The sequence below is a fragment of the Pomacea canaliculata genome, linkage group LG10 (assembly GCF_003073045.1).
Source record: "Pomacea canaliculata isolate SZHN2017 linkage group LG10, ASM307304v1, whole genome shotgun sequence".
Taxonomy (NCBI): Eukaryota; Metazoa; Mollusca; class Gastropoda; order Architaenioglossa; family Ampullariidae; genus Pomacea; species Pomacea canaliculata.
In genome coordinates, this window is record NC_037599.1 from 6447095 (window position 1) to 6470775 (window position 23681).

Consider the following 23681-nt stretch of genomic DNA (forward strand, 5'->3'; position numbering starts at 1 on the left):
AGGCTCAGATACATACTTTTTTACTTCTATTTGCATCACTATACCTTGTTGATAATTATGCATTGATGAATACTATCAAGCCAGGCACATTTACCAAGTAATACGATACAGTATTAACAATCTAAAGAAAAGTCATGCATCACACACCAGTTTACAAAACCATTTCAGATCCAGTGTAAATACTACCCAGGTATGCATAAACATTGTAACTGCAAGGAAACAAATGAGTACAAAGAAACACTTTAATTTTAAAAAACAACTGCATAATAAAACTAACAATTCTGATACATGAAAAAGTACTTAAGTTTTTTTACGAGGGTGTACATAACTTCGCTCCCCCTCTTAATCTTACATACGTACAAACACTATAAAAGAAAAAAAATCCCAAGTAAAACAAAAATAATGATCTGTTTGTAAAAAAAAAATAATGATCTGTTTAGAAAAAAAAACCTATGATGCAGTTTTAAGCATATCCACAAATTATTTGTAAGTGTTTATTTTTCTACATTAGTAGATTTTGAAGATTAAATAAGGCACAGAAGTTTTTCTTAATCATTAGCACACCTATGTGGACATGTAAAGTGTGACCACAGAGTATAATTATTCAAAAACATGATGGGAGAGTTAAGGAAGTTTGGGGATGGGCACCACCTTCACAATGACCATAAGGTCACAGGACTAACTTTGCCTTCTTATTATATTTGAAGCTGCATTCCAGTCTGCACTACTTTGATCTGTTGCACCCAGTGAAAGTGAGAACCACAGACCAATGCACATTTTTCTACTCTTTTCGTTAACACTAGATGGGGTCCTCAACCAATAAAAAACTTCAGCTCCTTCAACACTATTTCAGGCTACATCTTAGGATGCACATAAAGGACAGAATGTTTTTTAATACAAAACTTATAGAAATTCTACATTATAGCAAAAGTTATAAAAATATATGATTAGGTCAGTCACCAGTAAACTGATAAAATACTCTCTTAAAATACTAGTACACAAACTGATAGATGTGCTCTATAAAAGGTTGAAGATAGCAGTTACTAACAAATCCTTCAAAGATATACACAATGTTTGACATGGAATAATTGTTACTGTAATGTTAGGATTCTAAAATCAGTTTACACAATAATTACACTCCCTCCTTTTAACATGTCTGTTCTAATTGGTATTGTTAGTACATGTACTACAGAGACACTGTAACCAAATAAAATCCAAAGTATCACACTGTTCAGAAAACTGATGATACAGAGACAGTTAAAGTGAATCACAAGTCTAAGTATACAAATGATCACAGAAAAACTCTTCAAACAAAGCAATCAGCAGTGTGGCATAAATGTGTCAGTCAACAATACACTTGGATAAAATGAATGTGGTTGTTGACAAACCATTTAAAAACAAAAGGCACACGTGAATAGTGAGATCGGTGGAGATAATCAGGATAGCTACAAACAGGCTAATAGATAAAAAATAATGGGCGCTTGGATAAAATAAATGTGGTTGTTGACAAACCATTTAAAAACAAAAGGCACACATGAATAGTGAGGCTGGTGGAGATAAATCAGGTTAGCTACAAACAGGCTAACAGATACAAAATAATGGGCAAAGAATGTCATGGGAAAATGACCAACAGTAAACAATCTGGAAGTAAATATAGTCACAAAGTATCACACTAAAAATATCTGAGTAAAAGTTGAGCCAAGTTCATGTGATTTTAGTTCCAGACAGTTTAAAAAAGATACCCACAAAAAAGAAAGCAGATACTGCCTTTAATGCCACACAGCGAAAATGATTGTTTTTCAAAGATATCAAGACTTTCATAGCCTTTGTGTCAAGGATGCCAAACAAGTACCAAAAATTAGGTAAAATGGGTGCCACTTTGCATAAGCAGTCAGTGTAAACTGTTTGCATAGGAATTACCCGTCAAATAGTGCCTTTCAGAAGCAATAATTGTGCTGGACAATCAATTCTTTAAAGAATGTGCCATTCTGAATATCACAGAAGATGTAACTAAGCAGGATAAACTCATTGTGTTTTACAGCACAGTAATTATGTAGCATGATATTAATGTTAACTTCTGATAGTCTCAAAGTGTTAGTAGTAGTTTAATGGCTTGGATGGGGAGAAAGTCTCTTTTCTATGTCCATACACAAAAGGAAGCATCCAAGGTCTGATCAGCTGCCAATTACTTCCTGCCTTATGATGATCTTGACACCATTTGAGAAAAACAATCAAGAGCAGGGAAAAGGAATGTAACAAGTGTAAATATGGAGACCATGAACACATGTCCGAAGCACACATTCATATGGATAATAAGACACATGGAAGCATGCAACCCGAAATCTGGCGTCATGATTTTAGTTCTGTAAATAAAAAAGTTTTAGCTACAAAGGACAGTCAATACCACATGAGTTCTAGTGCATCTAGCGCTCTAAGTCATGGAGGAAAAATCACATTGTACAAAATAATTGTGATAAAACAAATTTGTCCCACAACCAGGGCACAATGCACTTCAGCTAGTGAAGTGAACAGACCCTACAAGAGTACAAGCTCTTTCAGTACATAGGGGCCCGGGGATGGAAGAAATGGTTGAGCATAAAAGGGGGAAGGGGAATGATAAGCATTTAGAACACTCTCTTGCTGAAATAATGTTCAGTCTGTTGATAGTTATATACACATCTCTAACCTGTGTCTTCCATTTACCTAGAAAAATCACATAAGGGAGATGAGTAAAATAACAAGATCTTGTCTAAATTAAATGCAAAACAGAGGTCTAAAGAGCAAAATCTGTTTTGGTCTGTTGATTAAAAAAAGAAAGATATCTTAAGATAACCTGCTTTCAAGAAAACTGCCGGCAGATTAAGTGGAGTCATAGCTAAAAATATAACACTTTTTGTTCCGTACTTCCAAAATCCTAAAGTATCTATGTCAGCAAAACAGTCTGCAGTCAAGGTGAAACTACTTCCATGGCTGCAGTAGCAGTAGCCTCAAGCAGAGCATGGCCAATAGCAAAATCACACCAAAAATGTGTGCAGTTTCTGCGTGCTCATTTACTTTGCCCAATATCTTTGGTGAATTCTAGACGAGCAATGGGCATCCTCTCAGCATTGGTCCCCATTAAAGGTTCTTGCTCCTCAAAAGTTAATCTTCTCAAACTCCTTTTGCTCTTTTTTTTCCCTTTACTGTGTCCACTTTTGGTCTTTGAATGATGCAGTGATTCACTTCTCGTCTTTGAATGATGTGGTGGTTCATTTTTCTCATGATCAGAAGTCTGGTCATCTGAGTTTTCGTTAACCTTCGTCACTGTAAACTGTTTGCTGCTACGTCTCTGGCTATGAGGTATGAAGGTTTGATCGTAAGGAAGCATGGTTAAATATGGTGAATTTGTATCATAAGCAGAAACAACTGGTACAAAAATCTGGTCTGTATCATCCTTTCCCATATGGAGCACATTCATTGGCATTTTCTGCAAAGAAAGTATGTGTATCATCATAAAATAATATGAACAATATCTGGTATCCAGAATATTTCTTGATGTCCAGTTAATTTCCTGTAACTATAGATAAAAAGCATTCTACTTTTAAATGCATCACAAACACATCAGTAAAAAAAAAAACCCATATATAAAATACAATCATAATTATACACAAGAGTCATCCAATTAATCAGTTTCTAACTATAGTGTCTACAGCTATTAGGATTAGGTTGTGAGTTCTTTAAAAACCTTGCGTTAAAGCTCTAAAGCCTGTGGGAATGTTTAACTTTCATGCTTATGATGGATTATCATATCAAGTTTCAAATGCACATAAAAATGTCTCAACAAACTTTAATGCAAACAAAAAAAATAGGTCTTGGGGAGTCACAAATGCATTTTCCTTTTTTTCTTTTCTTGTGGTTCTTGAAATTAGTCAACTGACTAGACTATATTTAGTACTTCAGTAGGAGATTAAAAAGATCAAGTAATTAAACTGATATATTAATATATGATTTGTGGCCCTCAGATCTGACATCATAAACCCAAAATACTCTGTTCTTTCAAAAATGCTACTTTACATGTTGAGAATACTTTTGGCCAAGGCAAACAGATCTCTCTATTGCTCACATTTCTATTCTATAGACACAGAAGTTACTTGGCGGAACATCTTATCTGCCCAATATGTAGAAATGCTAGGGAAGATGAAATCCAATTAGTGCTTGTCTTCCCATTCCTAAGTAGTCTGAGAATGAAATTTAATAATTGTAAATAATTTAGAAACCCAAGTATTTCTCCTTCCTTGCTTTCATTAATAAACAGTGAAGATGCATGCAGAAAGCTGCATCTTTATTATTCATTTAAAATCAGAGTAAGAGAAGTCTCCTAAATGGAAATTCACTTTCATTGTTTCCATTGTACACATTAACCACATTTTGTCTGTATCTTTGAAAAAGGGATGGGAGGGCTACATCCTACTGAATAAAAGAATCACACGTTCTCTAACAGACATCCACACGTACCTTACCATCACCACCACCACCACCACACACAGAGATTTCTATTTTCTATCAGAGAAAGTGCCAAGTGTGAAAAAGATGGGGTTATACGCTTTAATGTATAGTGCAAGAATAAACATATTGATATGTTACAAGGATGACCAGTCATTGTCAACATCATTAATACACTATGAGAACATACACTGACCTTTTGAAGGATTCCAAGTGCAGCTTCCACATCTGTTTCATTGTCCACATTCTGTATTTTTGAAATTTCAGAAGTGAATAATGTTTAAAGTTTCACATGTAAACATGTGAAATATTGTTTTACTTTGTGTAAACTTTGCAAGTAAACACTCTAATCGCTAAACATAAGCAAGAGATGCATCAATTTAAACCATGCTGATTTGTTACAGCTTGCATTTTAAAGTAGATAATTTTACTACTGATATTTGTGTAGATAAGACACTCTGTTGTGTGTTGTGCTCATGAGTAAATTACATTATGTATGAAAATAACAGCATGTAGGAAAGGAATACAATCCTAAAAATAAAATTTCTGTCACAGTTGCCCGCATAACACTAAATAGCTGAATAGGCATATTATCTCACAGAAGCACAAACTAGTGAACAGAGACAAAACCTTACCTTGAGCATTTCGACTAAATTTCTATCTACTGTACTGCCCTCTTTCAGGTTCTATAGAAAAAAAAGTACACTCAAATAAATTACAAGAATAGAAATGAAACTCTAGTCCCCATCTTCCTTTATTACAAGCCACTTTTGGAATACTTGTACAATTATTACCTTTCCAGCAGAATACTTTAACGGAGAAGAGAGCATCTCACTTGCTGACAGTATTTCATAACATTGGCTTGAGACAACTTAGGTTAAAAGTTTATTCAAGTACTGTCTGTCCTGTGCTGTGAGCTGAGAAGCACATGATCCTAGATTCAGATATGTTTTGAGATAATTCAGTCTTTTGTTTTAAAGATATGCCCAACTTCTATTAGAATCACCAGGAAATGTTTTTTTTTTAGAATGTATTTTAAAATAACTGGAATGAGCTAAGTACAAAATACTATTTCAATTACACACCTCTATCTTAAGATATAACCCTTCAAACATCCTGTACAGAAAGAGGTTAAAAATCTTGACCATTAATATGCATAGATAGGTTAAAAGCATTAATGTGCATAGATGCATGTCTGCATATAAAGAGCATGTCCAGCTGGGGCTGTAAATTAGACATATCTGTGGACATTTCTGATGTCATAGTTTTGACTTTTTTTCCAAAGATAAAGATGCCAGAAGTACCTTATATTCTTCCAACCACTGCTTGCCAAGAGCTGCTGATTGAGGTCCTTTCACAGTGCTGTAAGATTCTCGAGCAACCTGCAAGAATCCCAGATGTTTATACTTGTAGCAAACTAAGACAAACTGATAAACCAGAGCTTATTTAAGCAATACATAAAATCTAAGATGAACAGGTACCTATTTCACAAGCAGTGCCTTAAATATAAGATATGATAGACAAAAAAAGCTGAAAACAATTGTCATAAGTTTACTAACTACTATATATGAAAAGACAATGTTATAAGTTTACAACAGACCATGATAAACTGACAAAAGGCAGAGCTTAGAGGAATCCTATATGAAAGACCTTGAACAAGAATATGATTCCTTTAAGGGGAAATGTTTTCCCTGATGACCAGCTCAGGTCAAGGAACTAAACTTTACATGAATGTTTGCATTTTTTAAATGTGCAAACATATTTATTTACCCATTCTCTTAACATAAAGAACCCTTCATCCTTTTTAACATGGTTGTAAGGTTAATAATAAATTACAGGCCTTCAAGGTGGTCACCAGGAGCCAGCTGCACTATCACCATATGTTAGCTGTATGGTTAAGATGAAGCAATGAGCTTAAATGATCATAAAATGTAAGGAGCTAAATGTAAGGAGCTTAGCTCCCTACTTTCCATTAGCCATGCAGCTACCAACTGTAGATGGCATGCAGCATAATTGGGTGACAATGAACTGCACTAAGCTGGACACAATGATGATGCCAGAGATAACTGGTATATTTACTAACCATTAGCCTCACAGCTATCCAAATTGCCCTCAGGCACAAATAAAGTGTTATCCATTTGGATATATGCCATGATGGTTTATCAGTTAACTATGGTGGCAATATGATAATAAGAAGCAACATAAAGCGTTAAGCATGTATACAAAAAATGTAAGATAACCTTGATATCCTTTTTGAAAAATTGTTTCAGTGTGCTGCTGAGAGATGCCCTTGGGGCAACTTCTTTTATCTGAAAAAAATGTATCGTGCCAGAATACCTTAGTAAAGAATTAGAAAACTGTTCTATGCTTCTTTTATGCTACCACTTTATGTAAATTTTATGATTTAGAATGAAACTGATAAATTACACAAACACCAGGTACATTTACAGATACAAAATCTTAGTATGCTTTTCTGGTTATGAAATTTTAAAAAATACACATGCACACACAGACCGGACATGAACATGTATGCATGCATCTACTTGTCCACATGTATACCACAGTCATTGAAAGAGAAATATACAGTGAGCGAGCAGGAAGAAAACCATTTAAAGCTAAAATTTTATTCCTTGTAATATATGCAGATTGCAAAATTCATATTCTAGTTTTTCAAAAACATCTTTCAAGAAACTACTTAACAATTGAAGCAAATTAACTAAAAATTCCACACATTAAAAATGGCTGAATAATTATATCTGCATACCTTTAAAAATAAGACACCCATGACGAAAATACAAATTATATTGAGGATGGTCAGCAGAAGACTAACAACTCCAAGCAAGGCAAATTCATGTGCCACATTGCAAAAGTAAATATGCATATAGTCGTTATTTTCAGGCAAAGGGCACTGCGCTGTGCCTTTTTGTGAGAAATAAACTGCTTCACTGGTCTTGTTCTGAGATAAAAAAAAAAGCGAACCATTATGATAAATAAAAGGAAGAGTGAGGATGAAAGTTTGTAATGATAAACAATTTTCATTTATAATTTGCTGTAAAAGTTACTACTAATAATAACGAAAATAAGAACATTTTTACAGTGCATCTAAATTTGGCAGCAATCTCAATTAGCTTCATATAGACAATCAGTTTAATAATTTCTCTGTCGCGCACACACACACACCTATACATAAAGAACACATTCACACAGGACGGTATGAAAGCCACCAGTTCTCCCAGAAAAAGTGGAGCTTATGGCCATATTCTAATGCAGGGATGCCCAACCTACGGCCCGCGACACGGTGCCTTCCGGCACGCGAAACTTCTGCCCACAGTGCAGGAAATCAGCATGTTAGTAATAAAAAAAAAATAAAGAAAACGAAAAAAGGGGAAGAAGTATTCATCCCTACGTATGGGCGTCTCTCAATCTTTTTTTCGATGGACGAACATTTCAGTGCTCCGACTTGGTGTCTCTACGATGCAGCCGGACATTTAGAAGTTCGTTTCGGGAAAACAACTTCAAATATCCCACTAATTACAACATAATTAATGATAAGTACAACTTGTTTCTAATAAAAATTGTATCTGCTCTATTTTGTTTCTTTTTTGTATTTTTGCGGTGAAGCGGCCTGTGACACGCATGTCGGAAATGTATATGGCCCGCAGGCCGAAAAAAGTTGGGCATCATTGTTCTAATGCATCGAAGATGATACATGTATGAGATGATAGTGCAAAGCAATCCAGAAGCTGGGGCCAGAAAATGAAAAAAAAGAGCAGCAGCTCATCTGGTATATGACAAATACAAGTCAGAATGAGCAGATCCAAGAGACTGACTGGGCTGATAATTAAAGCTATGACAAAATGAGCAACTTAAGGACAACAACTTAAATTTTTTATATATGTACATACTTATCCTTCAATCAATGATGACCAATAACTTCAAAGGATTTAGTTCAAATGATGGCAGAAAAAGCCAGTTTGGGCCAGCCAGGCTCTCCCACATGAGATGCAGATGGGATGGTGTGGCACTGCTCTCCATTTTTTTCCTCCTTATCTTTACCTTTGTTGCAGTTTGCAAACTGTGTTACTATATTTGTTGTGTGTTCTGCTCTTTCATTCAAATCACACTGACCTTGATGCCCAGCAGGGAAACACCACACGCAAACCATGTTACTATATATTTGTTTCCAGCACATAAAGCACACACTGACTTTTTATTATATTTTCATTATTATTAGTAAGCTGATTTATCAAAGGGATTAAGAGAAGAATACAGACCATAAAAAATGAAGGAGGCTATCCCGATGATCCTCAGGAAGAAAGAGAGCAAGAAAAAAAAAAAGGAGGTGTGGAGATGTTTGGGGAGAAGAAATGAAAATTACTTAGCAACAAGTATGGCTTACCTTAAAACTCAATCCAGGAGGAACTATTGCTGTAACAATGGCATTAGCCCACAGCATTCCCTGGTTGATTTCAACAATATCTAAAATTATTTTTTCATCAATCCAGCAACATTTTAACATTTTATCACTATAATGCTGTTCTTCATCTAATATTGTTTTGAACCTAGATCTCTCTCTCTCTCACACATGTACAGAAATACACACTTGCACACACACACACTCAGATACACAGACACATGTATGCAAGGAATATGTCATAATAATAATAATACATTTTAATAGTATTTATACAGCACATTTTCCTACATCAAGGTGAGCTCAATGCACTTTACACGCTATAAAGGGCAGCAGGTAGTGGTGAGAAGGGCAATACAATCAGGCAAACATACCAACACACATGCACAATGGAGATTGTCAAGAACACAGGAAAAGGTGGAGATAGTAACAGTCAGGGGACAAAGATTACAGTATTTTTTTTTTTTTAAGTCCACAAGTATCTAATGACTCTAAGTGTACACACATGTACGTACTCACAAAGACTTGATAAAACTTACAGCATTAACAGCAGGAGGAAGTAAGGATGCTGAGATGGCCACACCAACTAAAGAACCTGTATTTCCTCCAAGGACTGAAAGAGCCACACCAGCGCCAGATGGGATTGCAATCATCACTCCTATGACTAGCCCTCGATATACACCTCTGGTAATAAAATAAGTAATTTCAATCAATCCATGAATCTGGTCATGAATAAGTAATTTTATGCAATCCATGACATGCATCCCTGAATATCAGCGAATAATACACATATTGTCCATAACAACAAAAAGTAACTGAAAAGAGTATCTAACAGCAATGCATGTGGCTTTTTTCTTTTTTATTTCTTAGTTGATGCTCCTAGTCTTGTTTAATCAACAGAATAACCTCGTTACATTGATACTCATAATTTGTATTCATGAAGCATGTTTATCCATTTTTGTTATTGTACCTGGGCTTTTGTTATTTTTGTTATTCTACCTTCCAACAGGAAGCAGTGAAGAGCCCATATTCACAGCATCTAAGTAAGCCTACCCAAATCTTCTTCTCAGTGAAACATTTATAGGGTTCTTGCTGATAAAATAGATCTTATCTGGTTAAAATCACACAGACTAATTAAAAACACACTTTCTCCCAATAAAGTGGCCATTTTGATGGTAGAAAACTTTTAAGCAAAATACTGTTTTTCTTGCATTTATATAATAAACGGATGTCAAAAAAAGAGAAACTTAACATCTTAGTCCATGTTTTCCTTTGAATTTTTTTCCTATACATGTAGATGAATTTTCCTTAGATCAGTCACACCTTCTACTTAATAATAATAATAAATGTAAAATTTGTAAAGCACATGCATGCTCACACTCCTAAGGAGTATGCTCTTAGTGCCTTAGAACAAGAACGAAACATGGATAGCATATGAGGGACAAGAAAACAAACAAATAACATATGAGCTATAAAAACATAAAAAAAAAGGTACTAAACAAAGAATAAAATCAAATGCAGAAAACACAAAGAGGAACCAAAGAAGAACAAGAACTCTGAGTAACATGATACTGCAAACGGAAGACAAGCAGGGAAGGGTGTGAAAAAGGACTAGCATGGTGGGAAAGGGTGTTATGAGTAATGTTTACAGAAGAGGTGAGGTTTTCGTGCACATTTAAAGGATTACTTAGAATACCTTGCAAAGACTCTCAGACAAAACACTAAATGGGTGGATTGCGGTGTATGTGTATGAACTTGCATGCCCTCTTATACAAGTGAATAAGAATCAAAATACATTGATATGCTTCTGTGTGCAATTATAATCATAATACATATAAATTTATAGATGTAAATTTATAAAACAGGCCACATAGACATTTTCCTTTTAAGTATATGTCATATATCCAGTTTCTCAAAGCAGGCTGAGGGGATTATTTTTCCTTGATATTGTTTATGTTTTGTTGTAGCGCTTCGATTTGGATAAGTGTTGGACCTTCATGTTTACATGCGCTTCTTAGTTTGCTTCCTCTTCTAGTTTGCAACGGGATGGTATAAAATGTTATTTTGAAGTCAAACTGTTTGGATCTATTGGCTGGATTCCATTCGCCCGCTTCACTCGCTTCGGCAGAGACCTTGAGCTACATTGAGTAAACTGAAGTGATGATCACCCTTTTGCAATTTCATGTGATAACATATCTTCATATTCTCAAGATTATTCAATTTCATCCCAGTATTCTCCTGATGTCACTAACCTCTCTGGAGTTGTTACCGTTAAATCTATAGTTATCGCCCTTTACTGCCGGAACGCACTGAGTCCTCGCATTGTTCTTCATTGTACATCTTTGTTACTATTTTTTATGATCTTGTTCAGCGCAATAAATTTGCCTTTGGCTGAGATACTGCACTTTATAAATTCCCACTTATTACTATTAACAACACTCTCCATAATGCTAGTCCTTTTTCATATCTTTCCTTTTGCAGTATTATGTTACTCTCAGCTCTTGTTTTTGTTATTTGGTTCCTCTTTGTGCTTTCTGTATTTGATTTCATTCATTGTTTAGTACGTTTTTTTTTTATTCTTTTATAGCTCATATTTTATTTGTTTGTTTTTCTGTCCCTTGAATACTGGCCATGTTTCATTCTTGTTCTTAAACGTTAAGAGTATGCTCCTTAGGAGTGTGAGTATGCGCTTTACAAATTTTGCATTTATTATTATAATATTTAGTCACGTAGTATTTAATATACTAAGGTTATGTCTCTCACGTGCAGCATGTCTCTATAGAGAAAATAGTATTGAGGAAAGTGCTAAAATAGTGTTTGTATACCTAGAATACATTTCTGCAGTGGGCCACCCAGGAGTTGAACGCCAGTTTATTTCTGATGCTTCTGCTCCAGCTGTGAGTAGTCCATAAAAAAAACCTGCCAGAAATTTATAAACATGAACTCTTAAATTTAAAAAAAAACTGACTTAATAAAATTAAACCTTATCTGCAGAAATCTCAAACAATCATGGAAAAATGAAAGGTAATTTTACTTTTGTTAAAATGTACTGCAGGCATGACAGACTGCTATCACAGAAGCAAATGCATGGACAGGTAACAAAAAAATTACTAATACACCAAACTATAAAGTTAGCATCCATTCATGATAGCATAAACCAAAACTGACAGTGCAGTATCAGTTTATATAAAAAATTAAAAACTGAAGACAAATGTGTTTTCCACTTTCTATGAAAATGAAAAACCTGATGAGAGGGGAATAGGGTGTTACTTGTGTACTAACATCACTGTTTTTAAGCTACAACATTGGTACTTCCTAGCTTGAAAATTACACTTTAACTGCAATTACTATAGCAAGCATTGACAAAATAAACTCTAAAACACCTGAAATGATGCAGATGCTAAGGCCATACAGCTCTGACCTGATACCACAGTTACGCAATGAAATGTTGTGGATCACAGTTCCAAACGTGCCAGCAAGAATTGGTCCCTGTTCACCAAGCACTCTTTCACTCATTTGAACAAAGGCTTGACATAAGCTGACAAAGGGTAATTAGTCTTGAATATTCTAAAGAAATGAGTAAGATTAAAAAAATGGAATACTAATAACAGTTACTATTGTTATTGACAAGAATAGAGGACATTTTTAGAGTTCATGTGATTAACAGGAAGTTCAATGCACTTTACAAAAGAGAGGCAAATACTCTTACACAAATCTGCATAATATACATACAGATAAAGATCAAAATATATTGTCAAAGAAACAGATAAAGGCACATTTAACAGCCATTAACACAAGCCAAAAAGAAACCTACATATGAAGCATGCTGGAGCAGATCAGCATAAAAAAGGACTGGCAGACTACATGAGGAAAAGGATCTATATATATTTTCTAGCATGCACAAAAACATCACATAACAAAATATAAATACAGACTTGTTGACATACTTTTCACAGCTGCATACATAAAATAATAAGATTGTATACATCACACACAGACACTATGCTGCACAATTGTGGTAATGGAGTAAACATGTCAAGGATACTGATTTATGAACCAAATAGGGCTTACCATGAGTGGTGAGATGAGCATGCTAGCTACCAATGCCACTGAACTGCTCTCCATCAAGCCCAATGCTGCAATCACACTGACAAAACAATTCAAAGTACAAGATATGACAAAAACAAACAAGCAACTCAAAACAAAAGCCCGCAACAAATGGGAACTGAGAATTAGTACTAATAATAAAACCACAGTACATTTATAGGAGAAGCAGACAGCCAAGTGGTTAGAGCATTGGCGTCTGAAATGAGACTGTGCTGGTTCAATGCTCGATTAGCACAGCAAATTTCCCCCAGCCCACCCAGCTGGTGGGATTAGGTACTTGACTCCTTAGAGGGTTGGGGAAGGTAAGGCAATGAGGGAGAGATAGGCACCGCCCTCAAGTAAAAGCTGGCCCCAAGAAAAGTGAGGTCTCTAACACCTCACCCCACCAATGAGTGAAAAGCTTATGAGATGATATTTACCTTACCTTACATTTATAAGATTGGTTAATATGTATGGACATTGAGTTTTATGATAAACAAAGAGAGAGGCCCCAAACTGACCTGCTAGGTGTGTGTGTGTGACAGCTCTACTCTCTTCACGCTAACACAAATGTACACAACTCTCTGTCAAATTTACATTCACACAAGACAGACACTAATAACCCAGCTATGGCTGGTCTCCCACGAAACTAATATTGAACGTTTTTTCCCTTCATTTTCTCCACCTGATGCAAACATTAAGTAAAGATTAGTAGCAAACTTTATATCTGGCACCAAACATGACATATTACCTACCAAACCACACAACTGTTCCTCTAAAAAATAACAACTACACCTCTCTCCCACCTCTGGGAAAAACCCTCCTTCCTACCTGGCCACCACAAGAAGCACCACATAATCAAATGTAAATTCTGCATTACTTCTGACAGACTCAACCACCTGCAGAAAAAAAAATTGGAGAGTAAATTCTCTTTTTCTTCTTCGACTTACCAGGTAACATGACCAAAGGAGATAAAGGGTTACACTACCTCTTTAACCTTCGAAAGTTGTTTCCCTGACAGTGAACTAGTACATACCTGATGTGCAGAGTACTCTACTGGTCAGGTGAGCAACTGCCCTCTAACAGCTATACAGGAAAATGCAAGGCCAGAACAGCACTTTTTTTTTACTAATACTCCCCCCCGAACAGCGGGAAGGTCAGGAGGGCCTTGACATCATATCATCTGGTAAGTCGAAGAAGAAAAAGAATTTACTCTACAACTTCTATTTCTTCTTTGACTGTACCAGATGACATGACCATTGAAAACTATATATGGATGGAAGTACATACAACCCACCTGTGACAGTCAGATTGACAGCCTGTTTCACCATCGAGATCGCTCCCAATAGTGCCAAAGAAGCAGTGTGACCAAAGGTAGAATTAGAACACCAGCCTATTGAGGACATCATGGCACCTTTTATCACCACTTTAATCCAGGATGGCAAGGTTTGAGGAGGTTTTCCTGAGAGGCAGAAAAAGTTAAGCTCAGATCCACCAAATTAGCCATAATCACCTCAGGTAAATGCAGAGAACTGGGCCCTGCAGTAAAGCTGGATTGTGCTTTCAAGAGACTGGCAAGGACCAAACCACAAGAGGCACTAAAGGCAAATGATTCTTAGCCAGGAATGCCAGATGCATCATCAACCACACAGAACCATCATCTTGGAACTGCAAAAAACCTGGGTCAGCTGAAAGTGCATGAAGCTAAGAAACCTTTCTTGCAGTAGCTTGGGACAACAGGAAAACTTTTTGACCCTGCAAAATGATGCCAACTTCTGAAGGTCATAGGTATTGGAGTTAAAGAACATCAAAACCCAGGCCAGGTTTAAAGTGGAAAAAGAGAATGTATGGCCAGCCATTTTCAAAAGAGGTTAGCTGTAGATTGTATTTTTCAGAAATAACACGAACTCTGTAAGGCAGGAGCATTAACCCAAATAAGCTGGTGAAAGACAAAGACAGCAAGACCACAACAAGGGATACAGGATGAAGAGACCGCTGGATGGGAAAGGGGGAGGAATTGGTGTTTTACGCCGTGCCAGCAACTATGGCTATATGACGGCAAGGCAGCCAGCCATGTAAACAGATGCCACATACAGAGAAAGAACAGCGTGCCCGAGACGAGAGTTGAACCCAAGACAGGCAACCTTCACTGTATAGGTGACAGGTGCTAACCGTTGCACAACTGGGCCGCTGGATGGAACACTTCAAAGAGATCCTGAAACGACCTCGTTGTCTATCCTTACCTGACACACCACCAGCAACTGAACAACTTCATGTCAACACCAGACCTCATACTAAGACAGAAATCATCGAAGCTATCAAAATCATGAAAAGTGCCGAAGCAGCAGACCCAGACGGCATACCCCCAGAAGCATCAAAGGCAGACCCAGAAACAGCAGCAAAAATTTTACAGGCATGCTTTCAACAGCCTATGTATTGTATGGTTCTGAAACCAGGAGAGTGACAAACATCAACAACAAGTTCCAGACCTTTACCAACCAATGCCTACGCCATATCCTGGCCTGAAAAGATTGCCAACAGCAGTATGTGGAAAAGAACCAACCAGAATTCCACTAGCCAAAACATCAAAAAGTGCAAATGGGGCTGGATAGGACACTGCGCAAACCAGCTGATACTATTGCCAGGCAGGCACTTGACTGAAACCCTCAGAGGAACAGGAGAGTTGAGAGACCAAAGCAGACTTGGAGAGGAACAGTAAAGTGTGAGGCAAAGGACATCAGAACCACATGGGGCCCAACTAAGGGGGGCTGCCCAAAACTGGGTCACTGGTGACGTGTTGTTGTGGTCCTATGCTCCTCAAGGAGTAACAAGGTATAAACTAAAGTAACTAATGTGGTAAGAGCAGAGACAATAAACACCACTGGAACCATCAAAAGAATTGCTGTAATGGTCTTGCATTTGCCTTTGTAGCTGTTAAAGGGCAGTTGTTCACCTGACCAGTAGAGCACTCTGCACACCATGAAGACAACTTTCAATGGTTAACCTCAATGTAACCATTTATCTCCTATGGTCATGACATCTAGTACAGTCAAAAGGAAAATGAAACACAGTATTTCGGGGTTTGAAAATTGGCAGATATAATGAACCAAAGATTCACAGATTATGCTTCATTCTTAGATGTTGAGCTTCTCAGTATAAATGCAACAGGAAGGATGTGCAGTATGTGAAAAGTGCAACCTTTTACATAAACACCAAACCTCCAGCTGTGTGAAACTGATATGAGAAACATAATATTACCTCAGGGGTAAACTAATACAAATATGGAGTAACACTTAACATTTTCTTGCAGCAAAATTTTGAAATATTTCTTTTGGACAAAAAAAGGAAGTAAAACAATAAAAAGTTTGTACTATGCCATAGGACTAGGTGGGGGGAGAGGGGAGCCAAAACAAATGGAAAATTTTGCAGGAACTAGACAAATTGCTCAGGACGATATTTATAAACTGTTCTAGGAAACTGTCATGACTAGAGTTCTTTCAGGAACTTAATAATAATAATTGTGAAGTCCATTTCCCTGAGTGGAGGTGAGCACCATACACCATGCATAAAAGGCTACGAACAAACTGAAAGTTAACCATGGAAAGAAAAACAAAAGAAAAACAAGCGTCATCCTACAAATGACACCATGACAAACATGAATGAAGTGCATGGAAAAAGATAATGAATATTTAAATATACTGTATAATATTTTTGTCTCTTTGTTTCTGATGCTGTAGATCACAGCATTGTGGTGAACTTGCTTTGCATGAATATATCTTGAATGACTGCATGAACATGGGTATATATGCAAAATGCCAAAAATTATGAATGAAAGGCATTTCTCACCTGTGCAACAACCATGCGAGATTTGATGGATTTCCTAAATTCACTCATTTTCTCCTCAGCAGCTTTTTCTTCTTTTCTGCACCAATGTCAGCATGACAGAACAATTGTCAATGTGTTATCACAAACACAGATCTAGCAGCATAAAATAATGTGAAAGAAAAAAAAGGACATCCAAAACAACCATTTTAGCAACAAAATAAAATCTCTTATAATTACTTCTATTTATTACACTATCATTAAACAAAAGAATAATTCAAGTTCAGACTTTTGATATATGGATATGTTTGCTGTCTCTTTTAAAGGTGGCTTTCCTATCACAGTAGGTAAGCAGAGATATTTGTCTGTACATACGTTTTTACAGATATGTCTTCTCCCAGATCACTCTCTTCTTCACTGTCCGTTTCTTCAGAGTGTATAGAAATCTGAATTACACTAGTGACAGAAACAGTTTTTAGACTGACACTTCATAACATTTTTACAAATGAAAAACATTATGCACTGCTTCTTACACACACTTTCATTACACTATCATTACTATTACAGACTGGAATGAGTTTCACAAAGGTGCTATTGTAAAAAGGGAAAGCCTTCATAATCAACAAAACCAACAGACAACATCAAATTCTGAAAAAAAGTAAAAGATAAAATTAAAAAAAAAATACCTGATAGAAGTTTTTTTTATAATTCCAAGTCCAAGACCCTCTAGTGTATGCAAGATTTCCTCACACCTTATTCCAGATGAAGCAATAAAAGTTACCTGTTTCAAAAAGTATATTTTATTTTATAATACTCCAGGATTTATTGCATTAAATGAAAAAACAAATATGAAAGGATGAAGAACAAACAAAAATTTTCTGCTTTTAAAAATTTAGACACTGGTTCCTTTGTTTAAAAAAAAAAGTTTTAGTAATGTAGTACCAATTCCTCCACCACCACCCACCCCCCTACAGAAAAAGTCTTTTATAAAATGTTTCAAGAATAAATACTGACCTACTTTTCAATTTTTAATGATCTTCATGCATTTAGGTGAAAGTGCTGATAACTATAGTGTGAATAAGCACACAAATATGCACGATAAAAGTAAATACAGCTTGAAATGAGACAAAAAATTATTTAGTATGTTAAAAAAATGAAATAATACTTTTATTTTGCTATCTTTAACTGTAAATACTACATCCTCAGCTCAAGTCCTTTAAAATGCATAAAAGTCATTTAAAATGTGTATATCTAAAACAATTTGAGGAAAAAGGAATATCCCTGTGTGTTTTATGCATATGCACATACAATCATGATTTTATTGTGCAATGAATCAGATATTTTTTTACCTGCCACATTCTATCTTTTGAACACTTGATCCATGCCACATTTTTCACACCAAACCCATTGAGACAGTCAACAATTTGCTGAAACAAAATGTTTCTTATGTTATCAGGATATTTTCCTATTTACTTGAATAAAACATCAGTATGTTTGCTTTTCCTGCTATTTGTAATGTGTGCATAAAATTTATTAGAATCACATGGATGATGTATCCACATAAAATGATCACTTTTATTTTTGAAAACAAAATATAGATGCCCCATTAATTAATATTTAGTCTCTAAAATTTAAAAATTTTAATGGAAGCAGTAAGCTAACAGCATAAAAGTTCTTTTTGCAGTTTTTTGCTTGTTTCCGCTTAATCACTGATCTGAATTTGATACACAATCTTACTTTTCAAAATATCAGTGAATAAGCCCTCTTTCCTTCTGCAAAGGCAAGTTTGTAATTATCATGCTGTACAAAAAGAGGTCAAAATTATGTTGCAAAAGTCTGCAGATATGCCTAATAGGTACTTTGTCCCAACTCTCAGTTGCTGTAGCTATGATGACATAAGCAAATCTAGATATAACATAAGAGTTTTGACCCTTTTGAGTGCATGATGATGTTTATGTCTGACATCATACACACTTTTGATCATTAATCCTCTTGTTGGTAGAATATTAACTATCATCTCTTATGATAATAATCAAATTTTTTTTCTGTTACTAGAATAAGTAGAAAGGCAGCAATAAGAAAATTATAAAATGGTGTCATTTATATGGTTAATTTGGCTCTGCCCTAATGCAGGTTAATTATACAGGTTAATCTCAGCTTATGGAAAATAGTTTGTGTAATGCATATATCAAATTCCATTTGCATCTCTACTATGCCTCACAATATCACAACATCTCTAGATGATTTTGTCTGTACCTAACTTGACTTCTGCTTTTGCCAACACATTTCAAATCCAGCATTAACAAGGCTAAAACAAGGTCATACCCAGGAGCTGACATAAGCAGTGATTTTAACCTTGTCCTAATGAACTTGAAGTCAAAGTTAAAGGTGAAATGCCACAACCAACTCCATTCGCTTTGACTTGGGAAAAGTTGCAAGACTAAAACATTTCGGACTGCAATAGGTCTACCATCTGACTGCCTGTCAGCTCCTTGATGTTACTCAACCACTACTTTTTCTGTTTGCCCTCTTGATGTGCTCCTTCTGTTTACCCCTGGAGGACTATTTTGGGTAGTGCGTCAACCCCACCCCCCACCCCCACCGCCCAGCCCACATTAGGATCATAATAGTGACAGAGGTAATTGCCAGGCTAAACAGGATCTGACACAACAACACCATCAGGTCTGCTATGAAGTACAGACTGTACAAGTCCCTTGTAATCCCAGTCCTGCTGTACAGAAGTGATATGTGGACTCTGCTTGCCAATATGGAGAGGAGATTCCAGGCATGCAAGAAGAAGTGCCTAAAGAGGCTGCTCTGGATCTCTTACAGGGAACACAATACCATTGACTTTGTAAAACAAAGAACATAGAATACCAGGAACCTCTTCTTGCAACAATCAAGCAGTGCTGCTGATCTGGTTTGGCTATGTGACCCAGCATAACTCTCTATCTAAAACTATTTTGGAGGGAGGTTGATGCCAAGAAGGACAGAGAAACAACTGGCTTACAAATGTGAAGGACTGTACTGGTCCTCATATGCAGGACCTGCTCACCTGCATCTAAGACAGGCCGAATTGGTGAATGTTAAATGCAATATCTATTTGGTTCTTCTTCCTAACAACTAATAAAAGTAGACCAGTATTACTGTTTGCCAGTCAGGCGATGAATGCGTGAATGAATGACATGTTACATAGTTTTTAATGAAATATAAGGAGTGTTGTTCCAAAAGCACAAAATTTAAAATTTGAATCACAAAGTGATTGTTCTACAAAGCTAAGATGGTATGTCAAGTACCTCTTTGTTCAAAAATGTTCACTGGCACAATCAAGAAAATCACTTTCATTAATAACATGCTTACCTCCTTTAAAGGGCGCTTTGGGACCAATGCCATCATATCATGTGGAGCGTCTGCACTACTATCTAGATCTGTATCCACAACTCCTGCAGGTATGAAGAGTAATGGCATACTACCAGCAGCTGGGATTTGGACAACTGTTGATGGTACTGAATCACGTCTTTCATCTGCTGATTGTGGCACTGTAGGCACAGCATTAACAGTTGTTTGAGTTGTGACTTGAGCTGAGCCTGATGGTTTTGCTTCTTTCTGTTCAGCTGCAGAGTCTGATACCTTCCCATCTTGCTGTTGTCCTGCCTGGTCACTGTTTGGGGTATCTCCTAAGGCATTTCTATTTTCATCTCTTTTGTTAAAACTGCTGACTTGCTTCAGTTCTTCCTCATTTTTATCTTTACAATAAGTCTCATTCTCTCTACCTATTTCAATGGCACCAGGTGAATCAAATATTTTGGCAGGTGTCTCACCTGAGTTATTTTCAGAACCATCAGGCAGATGCTCATCTTCAGGAAATTTAGAGTTCATGAGATCTGCTTTACAAGCTGGTTCAGCTTGTTCTTCCAGACTGAAATCCCAATAATCATCAGTCAGATTTTCCCCAACTTTAAAATTCCTAAGCATTGTACAGATTTCATCGTCTTCAAGGGTTTTTGATTGAATCTCGTCAGGTTTAGATTCTGAGATAGTCTGTGACACTGTTATTTCTGAAATTGTCACCTCATCCATGCTGGTCTCTAATCCTGGTAATTTCTCATCACCCACCAAATGTGATTTGTCAGCTTTATCAGCAGTTTGCACATCTTGCATTTCTGGCAAGGGAAGTTCCAACAGCGGTATACTTTCCTGCCTGTTCTCTTCATCCTTTATACTTACAACTGCTGTAATGAATGAGTTCGAATCTGATGCCTTGCACGAAGATGTTACATTTAGCACTGCTTCAGTTTTTAGGGTGGGATCTTTTGATGCTGCCAGAATACAAAGAATTTGTGTCTTTTTCATTATAGTGTATTTGTCTTTTTCATAAAGTGTATTATACATTACACTTTGCAGTGTATATAATAATAATCAATGCAAAATTTGTAAAGCTCATACTCACACTCCTAAGGAGTATGCTCTTAACACTTAAGAACGAGAACAAAACATGGACAGCATACGAGGGGCAGGAAAACAAATAACATATGAACTATAAAAGAATAAACAACCGTACTAAACAAAGAATAAAGTCAAATACAGAAAACACAAAGAGGAACCAAATAACAAGAACAAGAGCTGAGAGTAACATGATATTGCAAAAGGAAGGGTGTGAAAAAGGACTAGCATTATGAAAAAGGTTGTTAAGAGTACTGTTTACGGAAGAGGTGTATTTTCAGTTCATGTTTAAAGGATTCAATAGTGGGTAGGTGGCTGATATGGAAAGGGAAAGAGTTCCATTGTTTGGCTGCACAATAACCAAAAAAAAATATTAAGAAAATATCATATTACTGCACTGACTTATTAAGAAATCCATGTCTTAAAGCAAGTTAAACAAATTTACTACTATATCAAACCTTCACAATCTTTGTTTTTAGCTCTGTACGCACTGTTAACTATCCCCATACTTCATTTTACCATCTGTTTAATAGTTACCTACAACCTAGAGTTCTTAAAGTCTTCTTTTAAACTTATAACTTTTTTGCTATGATAAAAATAGTTGATATAAATGTCAAAGAATGCAGTTACCAGCTTCATCGTTTTCTGTTCCAGTCGTCACTGTGTCTATTTGTTCTTCCTCCTTGACGTCTGCAGATGGAGAAACTTTAATTGCAACAGAACTCTGTCAAACTTTCATGATAACTGATCATCAAGAAAGTAGTACTAGTATTGTAAAACTTATTTTACCATGTAAAATACTGACTGCTTTGCCAAAAAAGGACTACCAATTAAGGTGCCCAGTAGCTTCTTCATTAGTACTAGTTCTATCCAGTAAAATTATATACGAAGTCCTCTGTGAATTTACTATGGTACTAGAAACGTTTTAGAACTAAATTTTCTCGACTGTTTTCTTCAAAGCAAATGTTGCACGCATTTTGAGGGATGTTCACGTTGTACACTAATTCTGGAAAAAAAGCAGACGTATAAACTATTAACTCAATTGGCTAAAGTAGGAACTAGGAAGAAAATAAGCAAACGCTGCAGACTGGTAGTAACAGGTAGAAAACTGTCTACTGCTGATGACTGTCGGTGAATTGGGCTCGGCTGTGAATCTTCTTTTCCACCATCCTTCCCAGGTTCTTTAGTAATCCCTAGAGTTGTGCTAATATCGTCTGGAACGTAGAGTACAAACAAAACCTTCGCCATAGCTTTGCGACGAGATCCCCCGGCGTCTCGAACCACGGTTAGATTATTTCCCTTAACTACAAGATGAAGTTACCGTCCGACTTTTTATCTCCAGTTGAGACGTGATTAAGCAAAAAAAATTAAAACTATCGTGCACATGTCGAAAAAAAAATTTTCAGGAGAACCCATTGCATGATTGCTCTTTACCACGGACCGTGATGAATAAAAGTCTTGTAAAAATTCAAGTTTGCTATGATACCATATTGAGACAGAACCTATAGGTTCAGATCTCGTCTACGGACACTTTCTAAGCATGTGACACCAGTTGATAAAGTTCTCATAATTCAGAAGTGCTAGGTAGCTACTTCTCATCTCAGGTAGAACACCATTCAAGTAACATTTGTCATATAGAATCCCGAATTTCTCACCAAGTCTTTGAAGATTCACATAACATTGTAGTTAATGGGATCATCTGTCTTGCGATCCCCATCTTTCTTTTCTGTTCTTTCATATCATAGGACAGCGTATAATGCTTTTGCTGAGGAGTTTGGTGGCGGAGGTATGCTGACTGGATTTTAACTATGATTTTTGTAAAATTCTAATTCCCACTTTATTCTGATGCACTTGGTGAATGGCATAATGACAATATAACTTCTAGAAAGGATGTAATAGTTCATAGGTGTATTAAATTTTTTCAATGTTTTTTTCAGGAGTCTATAATCTTGCATATCATTCATGAAAAGCATGATTACAGATTGTTTTTTATCAGAAGAGGTTCTGCCTTACGAAAGTTATGTGATAACGTTATCAATTTCTGGATGGCACATTAATCCAGTTACCCCATGAGCTGGTGATTTATTCTACTTAAAGCCCTGTATTACTTGGCAATACTAATCAAAATCCCAACCTTCTGAAGTTTGTCAAATAGTCAAGAATCTGAGGATGCATGATGTACCTTGTTTGCAATCACACTGTGAAATTTTGCTCTGTAAACATGGAATGCAACAATCCAAAACTGCCTTAAGAAGCAGCATCAATACCGTTGTGTATGGTAGAGGTTGCTGCAGCTTCAGTGTACACATGTAATTTCCCCTTTAGATGAATTCCTATTTTTGTATTGGATATATAGTTTGTAAGATGCCTTTATTCCTGTCCTGCAGCCTAGCACCCCTCATTTTTAAAAAAATATTTTCATGCTTTTTTTTTG

At 36.2% G+C, this 23681-nt stretch overlaps 1 protein-coding gene across 1 annotated transcript; it reads right to left on the minus strand.

Annotated features, from left to right (window-relative positions):
- Positions 1-224: 224 nt before the first annotated feature.
- On the minus strand, positions 225-22654 carry LOC112573821. The gene is made up of 19 exons (XM_025254452.1): positions 22336-22654; positions 21878-21937; positions 20165-21123; positions 18154-18231; positions 17491-17585; positions 17180-17260; positions 16829-16904; positions 13814-13881; positions 12968-13043; positions 12280-12385; positions 11722-11815; positions 9436-9580; positions 8882-8941; positions 7247-7438; positions 6723-6791; positions 5787-5864; positions 5118-5168; positions 4679-4729; positions 225-3466 (listed from the first exon to the last, which is right to left on the minus strand). Exons 1-19 carry the CDS (start codon positions 22493-22495, stop codon positions 3047-3049), a joined length of 2919 nt encoding a protein of 972 aa, XP_025110237.1. The 5' UTR covers positions 22496-22654; the 3' UTR covers positions 225-3046.
- Positions 22655-23681: the final 1027 nt, after the last annotated feature.